Genomic DNA, 26,590 nt, shown 5'->3' on the forward strand with positions numbered 1-26,590 from the left:
TGTGAATTTTTTGGGAACTTTTTGTGAATTTTTTGAGGATTTTTTGGGGATTTATTTGAGATTTTTTGTGGAAATTTTGGGATTTTTTTGTGAATTTTTTGGGGATTTTTTGGGAGATTTTTGGGAATTTTTTGTGATTTTTTTGTAAATTTTTTGTGAATTCTTATGGATGTTTTGCGAATTTTTAGGGATTTTTTGGGGGATTTTTTGTGATTTTTTTTGTGATTTTTTGGGATTTTTTGCGAATTTTCGGGGGATTTTGGGGAATTTTTGGGGAATTTTTTGTGAATTTTTGAGGATTTTTTGGGGATTTTTTGCGGATTTTTTGGGATTTTTTTGGGGATTTTTTGGGATTTTTTTGGGATTTTTAGGAAATTTTTAGGGATTTTTTTTGTGAATTTTTGGGGACTTTTTGGTGAATTTTTTGAGAGTTTTTGTGATTTTTTGGGGATTTTTTTGGATTTTTGGGGAATTTTTTTGGAATTTTTTGGGGGATTTTTTGGGAATTTTGGGGAATTATTTGTGGATTTTTTGTGATTTTTTTGTGATTTTTTTGTGAATTTTTAAAAATTTTTTTGGAATATTTTGTGAATTTTTAGTGAATTTTTTGAGATTTTTTTGTGAATTTTTTGGGGATTTTTTGTGAACTTTTTGAGGATTTTTTGAGATTTTTTTGAGAATTTTTTCTGAATTTTTGTGAATTTTTGTGACTTTTTTGTGAATTTTTTGTGGATTTTTGGTGAATTTTTTGTGAATTTTTGTGGATTTTTTGTGAATTTTTTGTGATTTTTATCGTGAATTTTTGGGGATTTTTCGGGAATTTTTTGAGATTTTTTTGGTGAAATTTTTGGGGATTTTTTGAGATTTTTTTGGGGGATTTTTTGTGACTTTTTGTGATTTTTTGGGGATTTTTAGGGATTTTTTTGTGAATTTTTTTGTGAATTTTTTGGGGAAATTTTTTGTGAATTTTTTGTGAATTTTTTAATTTTTGGGGGGAATTTTTTGGTGAATTTTTGTGGATTTTTTTGTGAATTTTTTGTGGATTTTTTTGTGAATTTTTTCACAAAAAACTTTTGGGGAGAATATTGGGGGATTTTGGGGGGATTTTGGGGGATCTTGGAAGATTTGGGGCATTTTAGGACAATTTAGGACCTCTCATTATTTCCCTCCATTTCCGGCATTCCCACCCATTCGCTTCAATTTTTTGCGTAGAATTTCCATCAATTTTCCGAACCATTTTTCCCAATTTTCCAACCTCTTTCCTTTGATTTTCCCCTTTAAATTCCCCTTCTTTCCCCCTAAATTTGCATTTTTTTGGGATTTTTTTTTCCTGGCAGCTGATTGGCCGGCCGGTGCTGCCGCCCTATTGGTCGTTGGGTTTCCAGCTGTGCCGTTACGGTTACCGCGACGACGCCGAGATCGCCCGATTGGTGCAGGACATGAGCCACGCCCAGATCCCCCTGGTGAGAGCAAATTTGGGCCAAATTCTGCCAAATTCTGCCAATTTTGGGGTTGGGGAGTGGAGATTTCCTGAGGTTTGCTGAAGGAAATGAAAAATGAGATTTTTTTTTGGTGGGTTGTTGTGGAATGAGGGGTTAAAAGCGAGGAAATTTTATTTTTGGAGATATTTTTTGGTAAAAATTAGAATATATAATATATAATTTATAAGATATAATTTATAAGATATAATTTATAATATGTAATTTATAAGATATAATTTATAATTATATAATTTATAATATATATATTATACTATATATAATATATATAATATATTATATATTATATATATTATAAATAATATATAATATATAATATATATAATATATATATTTATATATAGATAATATAATATATATATAAAAATATATAATTTATAATATATATATAATATATAATATATATTTATATATATAGATAATATATAATATATATAAATATATAATTTATAATATATATAATATATTATTTATATATATTTATATATGTAGATAATATATATAATATATATATAAATATATAATTTATAATATATGTAATATATAATTTATATTTATATCAAATATGAAATATTTAAGGTTCATTTATCCCCATTTATATTTCCCCATTTTTACCTTTTTTTCCTTCCCCCCTATTATTTCCCCTTCCCCCATATTTTCAATTTTTCCCATTATTGTTCCCATTATTTTCCCCATTTTTAATTTTCCCTTTTTCCCCATTTTCCCCATTATTTTCCCCATTTTTCCCATTATTTTCCCCATCATTTTCCATTTTTCCCATTATTTTTCCCATTATTTTCCAAATTTTTAATTTCCCTTTTTCCCCATTATTTTCCCCATTTTTCCCCATCATTTTCCCCTTTTTCTCATCATTTTTCCCATTATTTTCCCCATTTTAATTTTCCCTTTTTCCCCATTATTTTCCCCATTTTCCCCATCATTTTCCCCTTTTTCTCATCATTTTTCCCATTATTTTCCCATTTTTAATTTTCCCTTTTTCCCCATTATTTTCCCCATTTTCCCATTATTTTCCCCTTTTTCTTATCATGTTCCCATTTTTTCCCCATTTTCAATTTTCCCTTTTCCCTATTATTTTCCCCATTATTTTCCCCATTTTTCCCATTATTTTCCCCATTATTTTTCCCATTATTTTTCCCATTTTAATTTTCCCTTTTTCCCCATTTTTTCCCATTATTTCCCAATTTCCCATTATTTTCCCCATCATTTTCCCATTTTCCCATCAATTTTCCCATTATTTTTCCCATTTAAATTTCCCTTTTCCCCCATTTTCCCCATTATTTTCCCCATTATTTTCCCCTTTTTCTTATAATTTTTCCCATTATTTCCAAATTTTAATTTTCCCTTTTTCCCCATTATTTTCCCCATTTTTCCCATTATTTTCCCCATCATTTTCCCATTTTTCCCATTATTTTTCCCATTATTTTCCACATTTTTAATTTTCCTTTTTCCCCATTATTTTCCCCATTTTTCCCATTATTTTCCCCATCATTTTCCCCTTTTTCTTATCATTGTTCCCATTATTTTCCCCATTTTTAATTTTCCCTTTTTCCCCATTATTTCCCCATTTTCCCCATCATTTTCCCCTTTTTCTCATCATTTTTCCCATTATTTTCCCCATTATTTTTCCCATTATTTTTCCCATTTTAATTTCCCTTTTTCCCCATTTTTTCCCATTATTTTCCCAATTTTCCCATTATTTTCCCCATCATTTTCCCATTTTCCCATCATTTTCCCATTATTTTTCCCATTTAAATTTTCCCTTTTCCCCCATTTTCCCCATTATTTTCCCCATTATTTTCCCCTTTTTCTTATAATTTTTCCCATTATTTTCCAAATTTTTAATTTTCCCTTTTTCCCCATTATTTTCCCATTTTCCCCCATCATTTTCCCCATCATTTTCCCCTTTTTTCTCATCATTTTTCCCATTATTTTCCCCATTTTTAATTTTCCCTTTTTCCCCATTATTTTCCCCTTTTTCTTATCATTGTTCCCATTTTTTCCACATTTTTAATTTTCCCTTTTTCCCCATTATTTTCCCCATTATTTCCCAATTTTTCCCATTTTTGTTCCCATTATTTTTCCCATTTTTAATTTTCCTTTTTCCCCCATTTTTCCCATTATTTTCCCCATTTTTTTCCCAATTTTCTTATCATTGTTCCCATTATTTTTCCCATTTTTAATTTTCCCTTTTCCCCCATTTTTTCCCTTTTTTCCCATTACTTTCCCCATTATTTTCCCAATTTTCTTATCATTGTTCCCATTATTTTCCCCATTATTTTTCCCATTTTTAATTTTCCCTTTTCCCCCATTTTTCCCATTACTTTCCCCATTATTTTCCCCTTTTTCTTACCATTGTTCCCATTATTTTCCCCATTTTTAATTTTCCCTTTTTCCCCATTTTCCCCATTATTTTTAATTTAAATTTCCCCATTTTCCCCATTATTTAATTTCAATTTTCCCCATTATTTTTCCATTCAAATTTCTCCATTTTCCCCATTTTTAATTTTAATTTTCCCATTTTCCCCATTATTTTCCATTCCAATTTCCCCATTTCCCCCATTATTTTTAATTCCAATTTCCCCATTTTCCCCATTATTTTTCATTTCAATTTTCCCATTTTCCCCATTTTCCCCATCATTTTATTTTTCCCATTTTATATTTCAATTTCCCCATTATTTTCCATTCCAATTTCCCCATTTTCCCCATCATTTTCATTTCCCCATTTCCCCATCATTTTTAATTTGGAATTTTCCCATTTTCCCCATTATTTCCCATTTGGAATTTTCCCATTTTTAATTTCAATTTCCCCATAATTTTCCATTTCAATTTCCCCATTTCCCCCATCATTTTCCATTCCATTTTCCCCATTTTCCCCATTTTTAATTTCAATTTCCCCATCATTTTCCATTTCAATTTCCCCATTTCCCCCTCATTTTTAATTTCAATTTCCCAATTTTCCCCATTATTTCCCATTCCCATTTTTCCCATTATTTTCCATTTTAATTTCCCCATTTCCCCATCATTTTTAATTTGGAATTTCCCCATTTTCCATTCCAATTTTCCCGTTTTCCCCATCATTTTCATCTCCCATTTTCCCCCTCATGTTTAATTCCAATTTCCCCATTTTCCCCCTCATTTTTAATTCCAATTTCCCCATTTTCCCCCTCATGTTTAATTTCAATTTCCCCCTCATGTTTAATTCCAATTTCCCCATTTCCCCCTCATGTTTAATTCCAATTTCCCCATTTTCCCCCTCATGTTTAATTCCAATTTCCCCATTTCCCCCTCATGTTTAATTCCAATCTTCCCATTTTTAATTCCAATTTCCCCCTCATGTTTAATTCCATTTTCCCCCTCACTTTAATTCCAATTTCCCCCTCATGTTTAATTCCAATTTCCCCATTTCCCCCTCATGTTTAATTCCAATCTTCCCATTTTTAATTCCAATTTCCCCCTCATGTTTAATTCCAATTTTCCCATTTTTAATTTCCCCATTTCCCCCTCATGTTTAATTCAATTTTCCCATTTTCATTTCCCCAATTTCCCCCTCATGTTTAATTCCAATTTCCCCCTCATGTTTAATTCCAATTTTCCCATTTTTAATTTCCCCATTTCCCCCTCATGCTTAATTCCAATTTCCCCATTTTTAATTTCAATTTCCCCCTCATATTTAATTCCAATTTCCCCATTTCCCCCTCATGTTTAATTCCAATTTTCCCATTATTTTAAATTTTCATTTCCCCATTTTCCCCCTCACTTTAATTCCAATTTCCCCCTCATGTTTAATTCCAATTTCTCCATTTTTCCCATTATTTTCATTTCCCCATTTTCCCCATCACTTTAATTCCATTTTCCCCCTCATTTTTAATTCCAATTTCCCCATTTTCCCCCTCATGTTTAATTTCAATTCCCCATTATTTCCCATTCCAATTTCCCCATTTCCCCCTCACTTTAATTCCATTTTCCCCCTCATGTTTAATTCCAATTTTCCCATTTTTAATTCCAATTTCCCCATCATGTTTAATTCCAATTTCCCCATTTCCCCCTCATGTTTAATTCCAATTTCCCCCTCATGTTTAATTCCAATTTCCCCATTTCCCCCTCATGTTTAATTCCAATTTCCCCATTTCCCCCTCACTTTAATTCCAATTTCCCCCTCATGTTTAATTCCAATTTCCCCATTTTCCCCCTCATTTTTAATTCCAATGTCTCCATTTTCCTTTCCCCATTTCCCCCTCATGTTTAATTCCAATTTTCCCATTTTTAATTTCCCCATTTCCCCCTCATGTTTAATTCCAATTTCCCCATTTCCCCCTCGTGTTTAATTCCAATTTCCCCATTTCCCCCTCGTGTTTAATTCCAATTTCCCCATTTTCCCCCTCATTTTTAATTCCAATTTCCCCATTTTCCCCCTCATGTTTAATTTAAATTTCCCCCTCATGTTTAATTCCAATTTCCCCATTTCCCCCTTTTTTAATTTTCATTTCCCCATTTCCCCCTCATGTTTAATTCCAATTTCCCAATTTCCCCCATCATTTTAATTCCAATTTCCCCCTCATGTTTAATTCCAATTTTCCCCTCATGTTTAATTCCAATTTCCCCATTTCCCCCTCATGTTTAATTCCAATTTCCCCCTCATGTTTAATTTGAAATTTCCCCCTCATGTTTAATTCCAATTTCCCCCTCATGTTTAATTTGAAATTTCCCCCTCATGTTTAATTCCAATTTCCCCATTTTCCCCTCATGTTTAATTCCAGTTTTCCCATTTTTAATTCCAATTTCCCCCTCATTTTTAATTCCAATTTCCCCCTCATGTTTAATTCCATTTTCCCCCTCATGTTTAATTTGAAATTTTCCCATTTTTTGGGTTTTTCCCCCCATTTCCAGGACGTGCAATACGCCGACATCGATTACATGGAGCGCCAGCTCGACTTCACCCTCAGCCCCCGCTTCCAGAACCTTCCGCAGCTCGTGCGCGACATCCGGGCCCAGGGCCTGCGCTTCGTGCTCATCCTGGTGATGACGTCACCCCAAAGGGGCGGGGTTTACGCAGAGGGGGCGGGGCTAAAGCAGGAAATGATATCCGGGATCATTGGGGGGATGATGTCGTCGCTAAAGGGGGGGAGGTGGGGGAAAGGGGGCGGGGCTAAGGCAGAGGGTGGGATGTGGGGATGATGTAATTGATAAAGGGGCGGGGCTTAAAGAGAGGGGGCGGGGCTAAAGGAGGAAATGACATCCGGGCTGATTTGGGGATTTTTTGGGATTTTTTTTGGAATTTTTTGTGGATTTTTTGGGAATTTTTTAGGGAATTTTTTTGTGAATTTTTTGGCGATTTTTTGGGAATTTTTAGGGAATTTTCTGTGAATTTTTTGTGAATTTTTTTTTAATTTTTTGCGAATTTTTGGGAATTTTTTGGGAATTTTCTGGGAATTTTTTGTGGATTTTTTGGGAATTTTTGGGGAATTTGTGTGATATTTTTTGTGAATTGTTGTGAATTTTTTGCGGATTTTTTGGGAATTTTTTGTGATTTTTTGTGATATTTTTGTGATATTTTTTGTGAATTTTTGGTAATTTTTTGTGGATTTTTTGGGAATTTTTGAGGAATTTTTTGCGAATTTTTTGGGAATTTTTAGGGAATTGTTTGTGAATTTATGTGAATTTTTAGGGAATTTTTTGGGATTTTTAGGGAATTTTTTGGGAATTTTCTGTGAATTTGTGGGAAATTTTTGTGATTTTTTTTCTGAATTTTTGGTGGATTTTTTGTGAATTTTTTGGGAATTTTTGGTAAATTTTTTGCGAATTTTTTGAGATTTTTTTGTGATTTTTTTGTGAATTTTTTGGGAATGTTTTGTGATATTTTTTGTGAATTTTTGGGGAATTTATGTGAATTTTTTGTAAATGACGTCAGTGCTAAAGGGGGGAAAGGTGGGAGAAAAGGGGCGGGGCTAAGGCAGGGGATGGGATGTGGGGGTGATGTCATTGCTAAAGGGGCGGGGCTTGAAGGGAGGGGGCGAGGCTAATGCGGGATATTCGGGCTAATTTGGGCACTTTGGGGAATTTTTTGGGAATTTTTGGTGATATTTTGTGAATTTTTTTGGAATTTTTTTGGAATTTTTTGGGAATTTCTTGTGGATTTTTTTGGGAATTTTTTGGGAATTTTTTGTGGATTTTTGTGTTATTTTTGGGGGATTTTTTGTGGATTTTTCTGAGTTTTTTGGGATTTTTTTGTGGAATTTTTGTGATATTTTTTGTGGATTATTTGTGAATTTTTGTGGTTTTTTGGGGAATTTTTTGTGAATTTTTGGTGATTTTTTTGGTGGAACTTTTGTGATATTTTTTGTGATATTTTTTGGGATTTTTTGTGAATTTTTTGGGAATTTTTTGTGAATTTTTTGTGAATTTTTGTGGATTTTTGGTGATTTTTCTCTGAATTTTTGGTGGAGTTTTTGTGAATTTTTTGGGAATTTTTGGTAAAATTTTTGGTGATTTTTTTGTCAATTTTTTGTGAATGACGTCATCGCTAAAGGGGAGACAGGTGGGGGAAAAGGGGGGGACTATAGCAGAGGATGGGATGTGGGGATGATGTCATTGCTAAAGGGGCCGGGCTTGCACAAAAGGGGGCGGGGCTAAAGGAGGAAATGATTTGGGCCCTTTGGGGGATTTTTGGGGGATTTTTAGGGAATTTTTAAAATTGTTTTGTGGATTTTTTGTGGATTTTTAGGGAATTTTTAGGGAATTTTTGGTGATTTTTAGGGAATTTTTTGGGAAATTTATTTTAATTTTTGGGGGATTTTTTCGGATTTTTTGTGCATTTTTTGTGATTTTTTTTTAATTTTTGGGGGATTTTTTTTGGATTTTTGGGAATTTTATTGGAACTTTTTTGGAATTTTTGGGGGAAATTTTTTGTGTATTTTTTGGCGAATTTTGGTGATTTTTTTGGAATTTTTTGTGATATTTTTTGGGAATTTTTGGGGAATTTTTTGTGGATTTTTTGGGAAGTTTTTGGGGAATTTTTTGTGATATTTTTTGTGATTTTTTTTTAATTTTTAGGGAATTTTTGGGGGAATTTTGTGTGATTTTTTGTGAATTTTTGTGAAGTTTTTGAGATTTTTTGAGATTTTTTTGTGAATTTTTTGTGAATTTTTGTGGATTTTTTTGGGATTTTTTGGGAATTTTTTGTGGATTTTTTTGGGAATTTTTGGGGAATTTTTTGTGGATTTTTTGTGAATGACGTCATCGCTAAAGGGGGGAAAGTTGGGGGAAAAGGGGGCGGGGCTAAGGCAGAGGATGGGATGTGGGCTCGGCCTGGGGATGATGTCATTGCTAAAGGGGCGGGGTTTGCAAAGAGGGGGCGGGGCTAAAGCAAATAATGAGATTGATGCTTTTCCTGGTGATGACGTCATCCCTGAAAGGGGTGGGGTTTGAAGCGGGGGCGGGGCTAAACCAAAGGAGGAGATGTCTGCTTATTCTGGTGATGATGTCATCACTAAAGGGGTGGTGCTTGCAAAAAGGGGCGGGGCTAAAAGAAAAGATGAGCTTTGTTCTTATGCTGGTGATGACATCATCCCTGAAAGGGGTGGGGTTTACAGAGAGGGGCGGGGCTAAACCAAAGAATGAGATTCAGGCTCATTCTGGCCATGATGTCATCACTAAAGGGGTGGAGCTTAAGAAGAGGGGGCGGGGCTAAAGAACAAAAGAGAAAGGGCGGCGCTAAAGCCAAAAATGAGATGAATTCTTATCCTGGTGATGACGTCATCCCTGAAAGGGTGGGGTTTAAAAAGAGGGGGCGGGGCTAAAAGAAAAGATGAGATTCGTCCTCATCCTGGTGATGACGTCATCGTTAAAAGGGGCGAGGCTTAAAGAGAGGGGGCGGGGTTTGCAAAGAGGGGGCGGGGCTAAAGCAAATAATGAGATTCATTCTTATCCTGGTGATGACGTCACTCCTGAAAGGGGTGGGGCTTAAAGAGAGGGGCGGGGCTAAAGAAAAAGATGAGATTGGTGCTCATCCTGATGATGACGTCATCACTGAAAGGGGCGGGGCTAAGGGAGGGGTGGGGCTCATGTAGCCAGTGTGGGGCTAATTACACTAATTACAGTCAGAACCTAATTAACAATTGGAATTAAAATTAAATTAAATTAAATTAAATTAAATTAAAAATCGGAATTAAAATTAAATTAAATTTTAAAAAATCAAATTAAAATAAATTAAAAATCGGAATTAAAATTAAATTAAATTAAAATTAAATTTAAAAAAATCAAATCAAAATAAATTAAAAATCGGAATTAAAATTAAATGAAATTAAATTAAAAAAAAATCAAATCAAAATAAATTAAAAATCAGAATTAAAATTAAATTAAATTAAATTAAATTAAATTAAATTAAAATAAAATTAAATTAAAAATCGAAAATAAATTAAATTAAAATAAAATTAAATTTAAATTAAAATTAAATTAAACTCAAATTAAATTAAATTAAAAATCGAAACTAAAATTAAATGAAATTAAAATTAAATTAAAATTAAATTAAATTAAAAATCGAAAATAAAATAAAATGAAATTAAAATTAAATTAAAATCGAAATTAAATTAAAATTAAATTAAATTAAAATTTAAATTAAATTAAAATTAAATTAAATTAAAATAAATTAAATTAAAATTAAAATTAAATTAAATTAAAATAAATTAAAATTAAAATTAATTAAATTAAAATCGAAATTAAAATTAAATTAAATTAAAATTCAAATATTAAATTAAATTAAAATCAAATTAAATTAAAATTAAATTAAATTTAAAATTAAATTAAATTTAAATTAAATAAAATTAAAATTAAATTAAAAATCAGAATTAAAATTAAATTAAAATTAAATTAAATTAAATTAAAAATCGAAATTAAATTTAAATTAAATTAAAATTAAATTAAATTAAAATTAAATTAAATTAAATTAAAATTAAATTAAATTAAATTAAAAATCGAAACTAAAATTAAATTAAAAATCGAAATTAAAATTGAATTATATTAAAATTATATTAAATTAAATTTAATTTAAATTTAAATAAATTAAAATAAAAATAAATAAATTAAAAATAAATTTAATTTAAATTAAATTAAATTAAAATTAAATTAAATTAAATTAAAAATCAAAATAAAATCAGATGAGGGTTCAAATTAAAACTCAAAAAATAAGTTTTAATTAAAAAATCATTTTAAAATCTATTTCTAATGAGGATTTTTAATTAAAACCGTCCAGGACCCGGCCATCTCCGCTAACGAGTCCAATTACCCGGCCTACGAGCGGGGGCTGCAGGACGACGTCTTCATCACGTGGCCCAACAGCCACCAAATCGTCTTTGCCAAGGTCCAAATTCCAATTATTTCACCCAAATTTCACCCAAATTTCACCCAAAATTCACCCAAAATTTCACCCAAAATTCACCCAAAATTTCCCCAAAATTGCACCCAAAAATGCCCTAAAAATTCCTGCAAAATCCCAAATTTTTATGAAAAATTTCCCCCCAAAATTCCTTATTCCTCTAAAATCCCAAAGATTTATGAAAAATTTCCCCCAAAATTCCAAATTTTAATGAAAAATTTCTCCCAAAATTCCAAATTTTAATGAAAAATTTCCCCCAAAATTCCAAATTTTAATGAAAAATTTCCCCCCAAATTCCAAATTTTAATGAAAAATTTCCCCCAAAATTCCCCAAAAATTCCTCCAAAATCCCAAATTTTTATGAAAAATTTCCCCCTAAATTCATGTGAAATCCCAAATTTTTATGAAAATTTTCCCCAAAAATTCCTGCAAAACCCCGAAATTTTTATGAAAAATTTCCCCCAAAATCCCAAATTATAATGATAAATTTCCCCCAAAATTCCCTAAAAATTCCTGCAAAATCCCAAATTTTTATGAAAAATTTCCCCCCAAAAATTCCTGCAAAATCCCAAATTTTTACGAAAAATTAACTATTTTTATTTTATATTATTAATTATTTTATTTATTTATTTATTTCTTCTTAAGAATTAATTATTTTTATTTTATATTATTAATTAATAATTATTTATTTTATTTATTTATTATTAGAATTACTTTTATTTTATCATATTAATTAATTTCTTATTAAGAATTAATTATTTTATCTTATTAATTTATTTATTTATTTTTTCTTATTAAGAATTAATTATTTTTATTTAATATTATTAATAAATTCATTATTTTATTTATTTATTTCAAATTAGAATTAATTATTTTCATTTTATCTTATTAATTAATTAATTAATTAATTTCTTATTAAGAATGAATTATTTTATATTATCAATTTATTTATTTATTTATTATTAAGAATGAATTTTTTTCTTTTATATTATTAATTAATTATCTAATTTATTTCTTTCTTATTAAGAATTAGTTTTTTATTTTAGATTATTTATTTATGATTAAGAATTAATTATTTTTCTTTTATATTATTTTTTATTTATTTATTTATTTATTTCTTCATTATTAAGAATAAAGTATTTTTATTTTATATTATTAATTTATTTTTTTTTATTTCTTATTAAGAATTATTTTTATTTTATATTAATTAATTAATTATTTTATTTATTCATTTCTTATTAGAATTAATTACTTTTGTTTTATCTTATTAATTATTAATTAATTGATTTCTTATTAAGAATTATTTTTATATAATTTATTTATTTATTTATTTTTCTTATTAAGAATTAATTATTTTTGTTTTATATTATTAATTAATTTATTTATTTCTTATTAGGAATTAATTATTTTTATTTTATTTTATTATAATTTATTTTTTATTTATTAAGAATTAATTATTTTATTTTATATTATTAATTAATTTATTATTTTATTTATTGACTTCTTATTAAGAATTAATTTTTTTAATTTTATATTATTAATTAATTGATTTCTTATTAAGAATTAATTTTTAATTATATATTATAATTGATTTCTTATTAAGAACTAATTATTTTTATTTTATATTATCAATTAATTAATTAATTTCTTGTTAAGAATTAATTATTTTTATTTTATATAATTAATTAATTAATTATTAAGAATTAATTAATTTTTACATTCGTTATTTATTTATTTCTTATTAAGAATTAATTATTTTTATTTTATATAATTAATTAATTAATTCTTAAGAATTAATTAATTTTTACATTCGTTATTTATTTATTTATTCATTTATTATTAAGAATGAATTATTTTTATTTCAAATTATTCATTAACTATTTATTTTCTTTCTTTCTTTCTTATTAAGAATTAATTATTTTAATTTTTTTAATTAATTCTCCCTCTCCTCCCCCAGGTGTGGCCGGACCTGCCCAACGTCGTCGTCAACGATTCCCTGGACTGGGACACACAAGTGGAGGTGAAAATTAATTAATTTTCCCAATTAATTAATTAATTTAATTTCAATTTCTTGTGCTTTTCAAATCCCTCATTTTTCAGCAGGAAAATGGAAAAATTGGAAATTCCTCTTTTTTTGTTTTTTTTTTTTTGTGGCAGGAAATTCCCCGATTTTGTGATTTTTTCCTCTGCTCCAATTAAACCCCAATAAATTCTGTTAATTTAATTCCCATCATTAATTAATTCCCGTAATTAATTAATGACTTTTCCTCAGCTTTTCGGTGCTTTCATGTCGTTGTTGGATTTTTTCCTCATCTCCAATTAAACTCCCACTCCAACCCCAATAAATTCTGTAATTAAATTCCCATAATTAAATTAATTCCCCTAATTAATTCCCATAATTAATTAATTCCCCCAGCTGTTCCGCGCTTTCACGGCCATGTTGGATTTTTCCCAATTAAACTCCAATTCCAAACCCAATTAATCCCCATTTTAACGAACTCTCTGTTAATTAAATTCCCATAATTAATTAATTCCCATAATTAATTACCATAATTAATCACCATAATTAATTCCCATAATTAATTCCCATAATTAATCCCATAATTAATCACCTCTTTCCCCCCAGCTCTTCTGCCCCTTTGCGGCCATGTTGGATTTTTTCCTCTACTCCAATAAATTCTGTTAATTTAATTCCCATCATTAATTAATTCCCATAATTAATTACCATAATTAATTAATTTTCCCCAGCTGTTCCGCGCTTTCACGGCCATGTTGGATTTTTCCCAATTAAACTCCAATTCCAAACCCAATTAATCCCCATTTTAACGAACTCTCTGTTGATTTAATTCCCATAATTAATTTTATTTTCATCATTAATCCCATAATTAATTCCCATAATTAATTCCCATAATTAATTCCCATAATTAATTCCCATAATAATTACCATAATTAATCACCTTTTTCCCCCCAGCTCTTCTGCCCCTTTGTGGCCATGTTGGATTTTTTCCTCTACTCCAATAAATTCTGTTAATTTAATTCCCATCATTAATTAATTCCCATAATTAATTACCATAATTAATTGCATTTTTTTTGCCAGCTGCTCTGCCCCTTTGTGGCCATGTTGGATTTTTTCCTCGACTCAATTAAACTTGACTAAATTCTGTTAATTTAATTCCCATAATTAATTTTATTTCCCTAATTAATTCCCGTAATTAATTAATTTTCCCCAGCTGTTCCGCGCTTTCACGGCCATGTCGGATTTTTCCCAATTAAACTCCAATTCCAAACCCAATTAATCCCCATTTGAATTAACTCCCTCTTAATCTAATTACCATAATTTAATTATAATAATTAATGGCATTACCATAATTAATTCCCATAATTAATTCCCGTAATTAATTAATTTTCCCCAGCTGTTCCGCGCTTTCACGGCCATGTTGGATTTTTTCCTCGACTCCAATTAAACTCCAATAAATTCTGTTAATTTAATTGCCTTAATAATTAATTACCATAATTAATTACCATAATTAATTAATTTTTCCCCAGCTGTTCGGTGCTTTCATGGCCATGTTGGATTTTTCCCAATTAAACTCCAATTCCAAACCCAATTAATCCCCATTTTAACGAACTCTCTGTTGATTTAATTCCCATAATTAATTTTATTTTCATCATTAATCCCATAATTAATTCCCATAATTAATTCCCATAATTAATTCCCATAATTAATTCCCATAATAATTACCATAATTAATCACCTTTTTCCCCCCAGCTCTTCTGCCCCTTTGCGGCCATGTTGGATTTTTTCCTCTACTCCAATAAATTCTGTTAATTTAATTCCTATAATTAATTAATTCCCCTAATTAATTCCCGTAATTAATTAATTTCCCCCAGCTGTTCTGCGCTTTCACGGCCATGTTGGATTTTTCCCAATTAAACTCCAATTCCAAACCCAATTAATCCCCATTTGAATTCACTTTCTCTTAATCTAATTACCATAATTTGAATACCATAATCAATTTAATTACCATAATTAATTCCCATAATTAATTCCCATAATTAATCACCTTTTCCCCCCAGCTCTTCTGCCCCTTTGCGGCCATGTTGGATTTTTTCCTCGCCTCAATTAAACTCCAATAAATTCTGTTAATTTAATTCCCATAATTAATTAATTCCCATAATTAATTCCCATAATTAATTAATTTCCCCCAGCTGTTCCGCGCTTTCACGGCCATGTTGGATTTTTCCCAATTAAACTCCAATTCCAAACCCAATTAATCCCCATTTTAACGAACTCTCTGTTAATTAAATTCCCATAATTAATTTAATTCCCATAATAAATTCCCATATAAAATTCCCATAATTAATTCCCATAATTAATCACCATAATTAATCACCATAATTAATTCCCATCATTAATTCCCATAATTAATCACCATAATTAATCACCTTTTTCCCCCAGCTCTTCTGCCCCTTTGCCGCCATGTTGGATTTTTTCCTCTACTCCAATAAATTCTGTTAATTTAATTCCCATAATTAGTTAATTACCCTAATTAATTAATGACTTTTCCCCAGCTGTTCTGTGCTTTCACGGCCATGTTGGATTTTTCCCAATTAAACTCCAATTCCAAACCCAATTAATCCCCATTTGAATTCACTTCCTCTTAATCTAATTACCATAATTAATTACCATAATTAACCGAATTCCCCTAATTAATTCCCATAATTAATTCCCATAATTAATCACCTTTTCCCCCCAGCTCTTCTGCCCCTTTGTGGCCATGTTGGATTTTTTCCTCTACTCCAATTAAACCCCAATAAATTCTGTTAATTTAATTGCCATAATTAATTAATTACCATAATTAATTACCATAATTAATTACCATAATTAATTAATGACTTTTCCCCAGCTGTTCCGCACTTTCACGGCCATGTTGGATTTTTCCCAATTAAACTCCAATTCCAAACCCAATTAATCCCCATTTTAACGAACTCTCTGTTGATTTAATTACCATAATTAATTAATTCCCCTAATTAATTCCCATAATTAATTAATTTCCCCCAGCTGTTCCGCGCTTTCACGGCCATGTTGGATTTTTCCCAATTAAACTCCAATTCCAAACCCAATTAATCCCCATTTGAATTCACTTCCTCTTAATCTAATTACCACAATTTGAATACCATAATTAACCTAATTACCACAATTCAATTACCATAATAAATTTAATTCCCATAATTAATTCCCATAATTAATTCCCATAATTAATCACCTTTTTCCCCCCAGCTCTTCTGCCCCTTTGCGGCCATGTTGGATTTTTTCCTCTACTCCAATAAATTCTGTTAATTTAATTCCCATAATTAATTAATTCCCATAATTAATTACCATAATTAATTGCATTTTTTTTGCCAGCTGCTCTGCCCCTTTGTGGCCATGTTGGATTTTTTCCTCGACTCAATTAAACTTGACTAAATTCTGTTAATTTAATTCCCATAATTAATTTTATTTTCATCATTAATTCCCGTAATTAATTCCCATAATTAATTTAATTCCCCTAATTAATTCCCGTAATTAATTAATTTTCCCCAGCTGTTCCGCGCTTTCACGGCCATGTTGGATTTTTCCCAATTAAACTCCAATTCCAAACCCAATTAATCCCCATTTGAATTCACTTCCTCTTAATCTAATTACCACAATTTGAATACCATAATTAACCTAATTACCACAATTCAATTACCATAATAAATTTAATTCCCATAATTAATTACCATAATTAATCCCATAATTAATCACCTTTTCCCCCCAGCTCTTCTGCCCCTTTGCGGCCATGTTGGATTTTTTCCTCTGCTCCAACCCCAATAAATTCTGTTAATTTAATTCCCATAATTAATTTAATTCCCCTAATTAATTCCCATAATTAATTAATTTTTCCCCAGCTGTTCTGCACTTTCACGGCCATGTTGGATTTTTCCCAATTAAACTCCAATTCCAAACCCAATTAATCCCCATTTTAACGAACTCTCTGTTGATTTAATTCCCATAATTAATTTTGTTTTCATAATTAATTACCATAATTAATTCCCGTAATTAATGAATTTCCCCCAGCTGTTCCACGCTTTCACGGCCATGTTGGATTTTTCCCAATTAAACTCCAATTCCAAACCCAATTAATCCCCATTTTAATGAACTCTCTGTTGATTTAATTCCCATAATTAATTTTATTTTCATCATTAATCCCATAATTAATTCCCATAATTAATTCCCATAATTAATTCCCATAATTAATTCCCATAATAATTACCATAATTAATCACCTTTTTCCCCCCAGCTCTTCTGCCCCTTTGTGGCCATGTTGGATTTTTTCCTCTACTCCAATAAATTCTGTTAATTTAATTCCCATAATTAATTAATTACCATCATTAATTACCATAATTAATTAATTTTCCCCAGCTGTTCGGTGCTTTCACGGCCATGTTGGATTTTGTCCTTTACTCCAATTAAACTCCCACTCCAACCCCAATAAATTCTGTAATTAAATTCCCATAATTAATTTAATTCCCATAATTAATTTAATTCCCCTAATTAATTCCCGTAATTAATTAATTTTTCCCCAGCTGTTCCGCGCTTTCACGGCCATGTTGGATTTTGTCCTTTACTCCAATTAAACTCCCACTCCAACCCCAATAAATTCTGTAATTAAATTCCCATAATTAATTGAATTCCCATAATGAATTCCCCTAATTAATTCCCGTAATTAATTAATTTCCCCCAGCTGTTCCGCGCTTTCGCGGCGGTGCCGGATTTTTTCCGGAATTCCACGCAGGCCTGGTGGGCCCGGGAAATCTCCGAGGTTTTCCAGAACCCCCGGAATTCCTCGCTCAGCATCAAATTCGACGGCATCTGGATCGTGAGTGCCCAAAATTCCCATTTTTTAGCCTAAAAATGAGGGAAAAATCCCAATTTTGGGGCAGATTTCGGGTCCAAAATAATGAAAAAAATTCCCTTTTTTTTTGCGGATTTTAGCCCAAAAATAATGGAAAAAATTCCAATTTTTTCGTGGATTTTAGCCCAAAAATAATGGAAAAAATTCCAATTTTTTCGTGGATTTTAGCCCAAAAATAATGGAAAAAATCCCAATTTTTTCGTAGATTTTAGCCCAAAAATAATGGAAAAAATCTCAATTTTTTTGGTGGATTTTAGCCTGAAAATAATGAAAAAAAATCCCTTTTTTTGGGACGATTTTAACCCAAAAATATTGAACAAAAATCCCCATTTTTTTGGTGGATTTCAGCCCAAAAATAATGGAAAAAATCCCAATTTTTTGGTGGATTTCAGCCCAAAAATAATGAAAAAGATCCCGATTTTTTGGGTGGATTTTAGCCCGAAAATCCTGAAAAAAAATCCCAATTTTAGGGCAGATTTCAGCTCAAAAATAATGAAAAAAAATTCCCCTTTTTTGGTGGATTGAAGCCCAAAAATAATGGAAAAAATCCCAATTTTTGTGGTGGATTTTGGCCTGAAAATAATGAAAAAAAATCTCTTTTTTTTTGCGGATTTTTGCCCAAAATAAATTATTTTAAATCCCTTTTTTTGGTGGATTTTAGCCCAAAAATAATGAGCAAAAATCCCTTTTTTTGGGAGGATTTTAACCCAAAAATATTGAACAAAAATCCCCTTTTTTGGTGGATTTCAGCCCAAAAATCCTGAAAAAAAATCCCAATTTTGGGGCAGATTTCAGCTCCAAAAATCTGGTGAAAAATCCCCGGTTTTGGTGGATTTCAGCCCAAAAATATTGAACAAAAATCCCAATATTTTTGGTGGATTTTGGCCTGAAAATAATGAAAAAAATCTTCATTTTGGGGAGGATTTAAGCCTAAAAATAATGAAAAAAATTCCCTTTTTTTTTGAGGATTTCAGCCCAAGAATAATGAAAAAAAATTCCCTTTTTTTTGAGGATTTCAGCCCAAAAATAATGAAAAAAAATTCCTTTTTTTTCGTAGATTTTAGCCCAAAAATAATGAAAAAAATCCCAATTTTTTTGGTGGATTTCAGCCCAAAAATAGTGAAAAAAAATCCCAATTTTGGGGCAGATTTAGGTCCAAAAATCTGGGGAAAAATCCTCGTTTTTTGGTGGATTTCAGCCCAAAAATAGTGAAAAAAATCCCATTTTTTGATGGATTTCAACCCAAAAATAATGAAAAAAATCCCATTTTTTTACCATTTCACCCCAAAAATAATGAAAAAAAATCTCTTTTTTTTGGAGGCATTTCAGCCCAAAAATAGTGAAAAAAATCCCCATTTTTTGATGGATTTCAGCCCAAAACTCGTGAAAAAAATTCCTTTTTTTTTAGCATTTTGGCCCAAAAATAATGTCAAAATTCCCCTTTTTTAGGGCAAATTTCATCCCAAAAAAATCCCATTTTTTGATGGATTTCAACCCAAAAACTCCTGAAAAAAATCCCATTTTTTTAACATTTCAACCCCAAAATCCTACACAAAAAATTCCATTTTTTGGAGGCATTTGAGTCCAAAAATCCTGAATTTTTTTTTTTTTTTGGTGGCATTTTAACCCAAAAATCTTGAAAAAAAAATCCCATTTTTTGGGTGGATTTCAGCCCCAAAAATCCTGAAAAAAATCCCATTTTTTGATGGATTTCAGCCCAAAAATAATGAAAAAATAATGAAAAAAATCCCATTTTTTTCCCATTTCACCCCAAAAACCCCCCCAAAAATCCCTTTTTTTTTACCATTTCAACCCCAAAAATCCTGAAAAAAAATCCCTTTTTTTGGGGCAGATTTCAGCCCAAAACTCCTGAAAAAAATTCCTTTTTTTTAACATTTCAGCCCAAAAATAATGAAAAAAATCTCAATTTTTTTGGTGGATTTTAACCCAAAAATAATGAAAAAAATCCCAATTTTTTGGGTGGATTTTAGCCAAAAATAATGAAAAAAATCCCAATTTTTTAGGGCAGATTTTAACCCAAAAATAATAAAAAAAAATCCCAATTTTTTCGGTGGATTTCAGCCCGAAAATAATGAGCAAAAATCCCTTTTTTTGGGAGGATTTTAACCCAAAAATATTGAACAAAAATCCCCTTTTTTGGTGGATTTCAGCCCAAAAATCCTGAAAAAAAATCCCAATTTTGGGGCAGATTTCAGCTCCAAAAATCTGGTGAAAAATCCCCGGTTTTGGTGGATTTCAGCCCAAAAATATTGAACAAAAATCCCAATATTTTTGGTGGATTTTGGCCTGAAAATAATGAAAAAAATCTTCATTTTGGGGAGGATTTAAGCCTAAAAATAATGAAAAAAATTCCCTTTTTTTTGAGGATTTCAGCCCAAAAATAATGAAAAAAAATTCCCTTTTTTTTGAGGATTTCAGCCCAAAAATAATGAAAAGAAATTCCTTTTTTTTCGTAGATTTTAGCCCAAAAATAATGAAAAAAATCCCAATTTTTTTGGTGGATTTCAGCCCAAAAATAGTGAAAAAAATCCCATTTTTTGATGGATTTCACCCCAAAAAAAAGAAAAAAATCATGAAAAAAATCCCATTTTTTTTGCCCTTTCCCCTCCCCTCCTATCCAACCCCCAAATTTCCATTAAATTCCCCAAACTCCCGAATAAATTCCCCAAAAATTCGGATTTTTCCCCAATTTTAACGGAATTTCCCCCAGGACATGAACGAGCCCTCGAGTTTCGTCCACGGCGCCGTCGGCGGCTGCAGCGAGCGCGGCCTCAACTTCCCCCCCTACGTCCCCCGTGAGTGCAAAAAAACCCAAAATTTGGATTTTTGGGGGTGGAAAATGGGGAAAATGGGGAGGGAAATGGGGTTGGGGGATAAAAATGGCAAAAATTGGAATTAAAATGGATTTTTGGTCATTAAAATTGGATTTTAAATGGATTTTTGGTCATTAAAATGGGAATTAAAATGGATTTTTGGTCATTAAAATGGGATTTTAAATGGGTTTTTGGTCAGTAAAAATGGGAATTAATGATGGGTTTGGGTCACTAAAAATTGGATTTTAAATGGATTTTTGGTCACTAAAAATTGGAATTTTAAATGGATTTTTGGTGAATAAATGGGAATTAAATATGGATTTTTGGTCACTAAAAATGACAAAAATGGGAATTAAATTTGGATTTTTGGTGCCTAAAAATGGGATTTTAAATGGATTTTTTGGTCATTAAAAATTGGATTTTAAATGGATTTTTGTCATTAAAAATGGGATTTTAAATGGATTTTTGGTCATTAAAAAGGACAAAAATGGGAATTAAATTTGGATTTTTGGGAGTGGAAAATGGGGAAAATTGGGAGGGAAATGGGGTTGGGGGGTAAAAATGGCAAAAATTGGAATTAAATTTGGATTTTTGGTCGTTAAAAATGGCAAAAATGTGAATTAAAGTGGATTTTTTGTAATTAAAAATGGGATTTTAAATGGATTTTCTGCCATTTTTAATGACAAAAATGCACATTAAATTTGGATTTTTGGTACCTAAAAATGGGAATTAAATTTGGATTTTGGGTCATTAAAAATTGGATTTTAAATGGATTTTTGGTCCATAAATGGGATTTTAAATGGATTTTTTGCCATTTTTAATGACAAAAATGCACATTAAATTTGGATTTTTGGGGGTGGAAAATGGGGAAAATTGGGAGGGAAATGGGGTTGGGGGGTAAAAATGGCAAAAATTGGAATTAAATTTGGATTTTTGGTCGTTAAAAATGGCAAAAATGTGAATTAAAGTGGATTTTTTGTAATTAAAAATGGGATTTTAAATGGATTTTCTGCCATTTTTAATGACAAAAATGCACATTAAATTTGGATTTTTGGTGCCTAAAAATGGGAATTAAATTTGGATTTTTGGTGCCTAAAAATGGGATTTTAAATGGATTTTTGGTCACTAAAAATGGGATTTTAAATGGATTTTTTGCCGTTTTTAATGACAAAAATGCACATTAAATTTGGATTTTTGGGGGTGGAAAATGGGGAAAATTGGGGGGGAAATGGGGTTGGGGGGTAAAAATGGCAAAAATTGGATTTTAAATGGATTTTTTGTCGTTAAAAAGGACAAAAATGGGATTTTAAATGGATTTTTGGTCATTAAAAATTGGATTTTAAATGGGTTTTTGGTCATTAAAAAGGACAAAAATGGGAATTAAATTTGGATTTTTGGTCATTAAAATGGGATTTTTAATGGGTTTTTGGTCATTAAAAATGGGATTTTAAATGGATTTTTGGTCATTAAAAATGAGAATTAAAATGGATTTTTGGTCATTAAAAATGGGAATTAAAATGGATTTTAAATGGATTTTTGGTCATTAAAAATTGGATTTTAAATGGATTTTTTGCCACTTTTAATGACAAAAATGGGAATTAAAATGGATTTTTGGTCATAAAAAATGGGATTTTAAATGGATTTTTGGTCATTAAAAAATGGCAAAAATGGGATTTTAAATGGGTTTTTTGTCATTAAAAAGGACAAAAATGGGAATTAAAAGGGATTTTTGGTCACTAAAAATGGGATTTTAAATGGATTTTTGGTCATTAAAAATGGGAATTAAATCTGAATTTTTGGTCCCTATAAATGGGATTTTAAATGGATTTTTGGTCCCTAAAAAATGGGAATTAATGATGGGTTTGGGTCATTAAAAATTGGATTTTAAATGGATTTTTTGTCATTAAAAAGGACAAAAATGGGAATTAAATTTGGATTCTTGGGGGTGGAAAATGGGGAAAATTGGGGGGAAATGGGGTTGGGGGGTAAAAATGGCAAAAATTGGATTTTAAATGGATTTTTTGTCGTTAAAAAGGACAAAAATGGGATTTTAAATGGATTTTTTTGTCATTAAAAATTGGATTTTAAATGGATTTTTTGTCATTAAAAAATGGCAAAAATGGGATTTTAAATTGATTTTTTGTCATTAAAAGTTGGATTTTAAATTGGATTTTTGGTCATTAAAAATGGGATTTTAAATGGATTTTTTGCCATTTTTAATGACAAAAATAGGAATTAAAGTGGATTTTTGTTCTCTAAAAATGGGAATTAAAATGGATTTTTTGTTATTAAAAATTGGATTTTAAATGGGTTTTTGGTCATTAAGAAATGGGAATTAAAATGGATTTTTGGTTATAAAAATGGGAATTAAAGGGGATTTTTGGTCATTAAAAATTGGATTTTAAATGGATTTTTGGTCATTAAAAATGGGATTTTAAAATTGGGAATTAAAATGGATTTTTTGTCGTTAAAAATGGCAAAAATGTGAATTAAAATGAATTTTTTGTCATTAAAAATGGGATTTTAAATGGGTTTTTGGTCATTAAGAATGGGAATTAATGATGGGTTTGGGTCATTAAAAATTGGATTTTAAATGGATTTTTTGCCATTAAAAGTGGGATTTTAAATGGATTTTTGGTCATTAAAAAATGGGATTTTAAATGGATTTTTGGTCAGTAAAAATGGGAATTAGTGATGGGTTTGGGTCAATAAAAATGGGAATTAAAATGGAATTTTTGGTTATTAAAAATTGGATTTTAAATGGGTTTTTGGTCATTAAAAAAGGGATTTTAAATGGATTTTTGGTCAGTAAAAATGGGAGTTAATGATGGGTTTGGGTCATTAAAATTGGATTTTAAATGGATTTTTGTCATTAAAAATGGGAATTAAATCTGAATTTTTGGTCCCTATAAATGGGATTTTAAATGGATTTTTGGTCATTAAAAAGGACAAAAATTTGAATTAAAATGGATTTTTAATGGTCATTAAAAATGGGAATTTAAATGGATTTTTGGTCATTAAAAAGGACGAAAATTTGAATTAAATACGGATTTTTGGTGCCTAAAAATGGGATTTTAAATGGATTTCTGGTCATTAAAAATGGGAATTAAAATGGATTTTTGGTCACTAAAAATGGGATTTTAAATGGATTTTTGGTCATTAAAAATGGGATTTTAAATGGATTTTTGGTCACTAAAAATGACAAAAATGGAAATTAAATTTGGATTTTTGGTTATTGAAAATAGGATTTTAAATGGGTTTTTTGTCATTAAAAAGGACAAAAATGGGAATTAAATTTGGATTTTTGGTGCCTAAAAATGGGATTTTAAATGGATTTTTTGGTCATTAAAAATTGGATTTTAAATGGATTTTTGTCATTAAAAATGGGATTTTAAATGGATTTTTGGTCATTAAAAAGGACAAAAATGGGAATTAAATTTGGATTTTTGGGGGTGGAAAATGGGGAAAATTGGGAGGGAAATGGGGTTGGGGGGTAAAAATGGCAAAAATTGGAATTAAAATGAATTTTTTGCTATTTTTAATGACAAAAATAGGATTTTAAATGGATTTTTGGTCATTAAAAATTGGATTTTAAATGGTTTTTTTGCTATTTTTAATGACAAAAATTGGATTTTAAATGGATTTTTTGTCATTAAAAAGGACAAAAATGGGAATTAAATTTGGATTTTTGGTCATTAAAATGGGATTTTTAATGGGTTTTTGGTCATTAAAAATTGGATTTTAAATGGATTTTTGGTCATTAAAAATGGGATTTTAAAATTGGGAATTAAAATGGATTTTTTGTCGTTAAAAATGGCAAAAATGTGAATTAAAATGAATTTTTTGTCATTAAAAATGGGATTTTAAATGGGTTTTTGGTCATTAAGAATGGGAATTAATGATGGGTTTGGGTCATTAAAAATTGGATTTTAAATGGATTTTTTGCCATTAAAAGTGGGATTTTAAATGGATTTTTGGTCATTAAAAAATGGGATTTTAAATGGATTTTTGGTCAGTAAAAATGGGAATTAATGATGGGTTTGGGTCACTAAAAATGGGAATTAAGATGGAATTTTTGGTTATTAAAAATTGGATTTTAAATGGGTTTTTGGTCATTAAAAATTGGATTTGAAATGGATTTTTTGTCACTAAAAATTGGATTTTAAATGGGTTTTTGGTCATTAAAAATGGGATTTTAAATGGATTTTTGGTCATTAAAAAGGACAAAAATGGGAATTAAAATGGATTTTTGGTCATTAAAAATGGGAATTAAAATGGATTTTAAATGGATTTTTGATCATTAAAAATTGGATTTTAAATGGATTTTTTGCCATTTTTAATGACAAAAATAGGAAATAAAATGGGTTTTTGGTCTCTAAAAATGGGAATTAAAATGGATTTTTTGTTATTAAAAATTGGATTTTAAATGGGCTTTTGGTCATTAAAAAATGGGAATTAAAATGGATTTTTGGTCATTAAAAATGGGAATTAAAATGGATTTTTTGTCATTAAAAATCGGATTTTAAATGGATTTTTTGTCATTAAAAATGGGATTTTAAATGGATTTTTGGTCATTAAAAATGGCAAAAATTTGAATTAAATATGGATTTGGGTCACTAAAAATGGGAATTAAAATGGATTTTTGGTCATTAAAAATGGGATTTTAAATGGATTTTTGGTCATTAAAATGGGAATTAAATATGGATTTTTGGTCATTAAAAATGGTAAAAATGGGAATTAAATTTGGATTTTTGGTCATTAAAAATTGGATTTTAAATGGGTTTTTGGTCATTAAAAATGGGAATTAAAAGAGATTTTTGGTCCCTATAAATGGGATTTTAAATGGATTTTTGGTCAGTAAAAATGGGAATTAATGATGGGTTTGGGTCATTAAAAATTGGATTTTAAATGGATTTTTTGTCATTAAAAAGGACAAAAATGGGAATTAAATTTGGATTCTTGGGGGCGGAAAATGGGGAAAATGGGGGGGAAATGGGGTTGGGGGATAAAAATGGCAAAAATTGGAATTAAAATGGATTTTTGGTCATTAAAATGGGATTTTAAATGGATTTTTGGTCATTAAAATGGGAATTAAAATGGATTTTTGGTCATTAAAAATGGGATTTTAAATGGATTTTTGGTCATTAAAAAGGGGAATTAATGATGGGTTTGGGTCACTAAAAATGGGAATTAAAATGGAATTTTGGGTTATTAAAAATTGGAATTAAAAGGAATTTTTGGTCATTAAAAATGGGAATTAAAATGGATTTTTGGTCACTAAAAATGGGAATTAATGATGGGTTTGGGTCACTAAAAATAGGAATTAGAATGGATTTTTTGGTCACTAAAAATAGGAATTAAAATGGATTTTTGGTCACTAAAAATAGGAATTAAAATGAATTTTTTGTCACTAAAAATGGGAATTAAAATGAATTTTTTGTTTCTAAAAATGACCAAAACGGGAATTAAATCTGGATTTGGGTCCTTAAACTTTTTGACCGAATTTTGGGGAATTTTCCCCGTTTTTGGGCAGAGCTGGGCTCGCGCTGGGAGGGGCTGAGTTCCAAAACCACCAAAATAAATCAAAATTTTAATTAATTTTTTATCCCTCTTGGGTGCTGTTTTCACCCAATTTAGCTTCCAAAACCATCAAAATAAATCCAATTTTTTGGTCATTTTTTGTCCCTTCCGGGTGCTGTTTTAACCAAATTTAAGTTCCAAAACCACCAAAATAATTCAAATTTTTTTGTCATTTTTTATCCCTCCCTTGGCTATTTTTGACCCAATTTACCTTCCAAAACCACCAAAATAAATCCAATTTTTTGGTCATTTTTTATCCCTCCCTTGGCTATTTTTCACCCAATTTAGGTCCCAAACCCACCAAAATAAATCCAATTTTTTGTCATTTTTTATCCCTCCCCGGATGCT

At 29.8% G+C, this 26,590-nt stretch overlaps 1 protein-coding gene across 2 annotated transcripts in view; it reads left to right on the plus strand.

The window, feature by feature from the left end:
• The first annotated feature begins 80 nt into the window (after positions 1–80).
• Positions 81–26,590, plus strand: part of LOC139587211 (maltase-glucoamylase-like) — a 31,826-nt gene continuing 5,316 nt past the window's right edge. For both annotated transcript variants that reach the window (XR_011678335.1, XM_071421268.1), the window contains exons 1-6: positions 81–1,463; positions 6,408–6,536; positions 10,768–10,875; positions 12,848–12,910; positions 17,658–17,792; positions 20,560–20,644. Coding sequence is in view for 1 of the 2 variants with exons in the window: in XM_071421268.1 (XP_071277369.1) it covers positions 1,440–1,463; positions 6,408–6,536; positions 10,768–10,875; positions 12,848–12,910; positions 17,658–17,792; positions 20,560–20,644 (544 nt within the window). In the remaining variant the exon portion in view is untranslated. The remainder of the gene's footprint in view (positions 1,464–6,407; positions 6,537–10,767; positions 10,876–12,847; positions 12,911–17,657; positions 17,793–20,559; positions 20,645–26,590) is intronic.

This window comes from Agelaius tricolor, unplaced genomic scaffold, assembly GCF_023055355.1.
Source record: "Agelaius tricolor isolate 1412-34295 unplaced genomic scaffold, bAgeTri1.0.p SCAF_201, whole genome shotgun sequence".
Lineage (NCBI taxonomy): Eukaryota > Metazoa > Chordata > Aves > Passeriformes > Icteridae > Agelaius > Agelaius tricolor.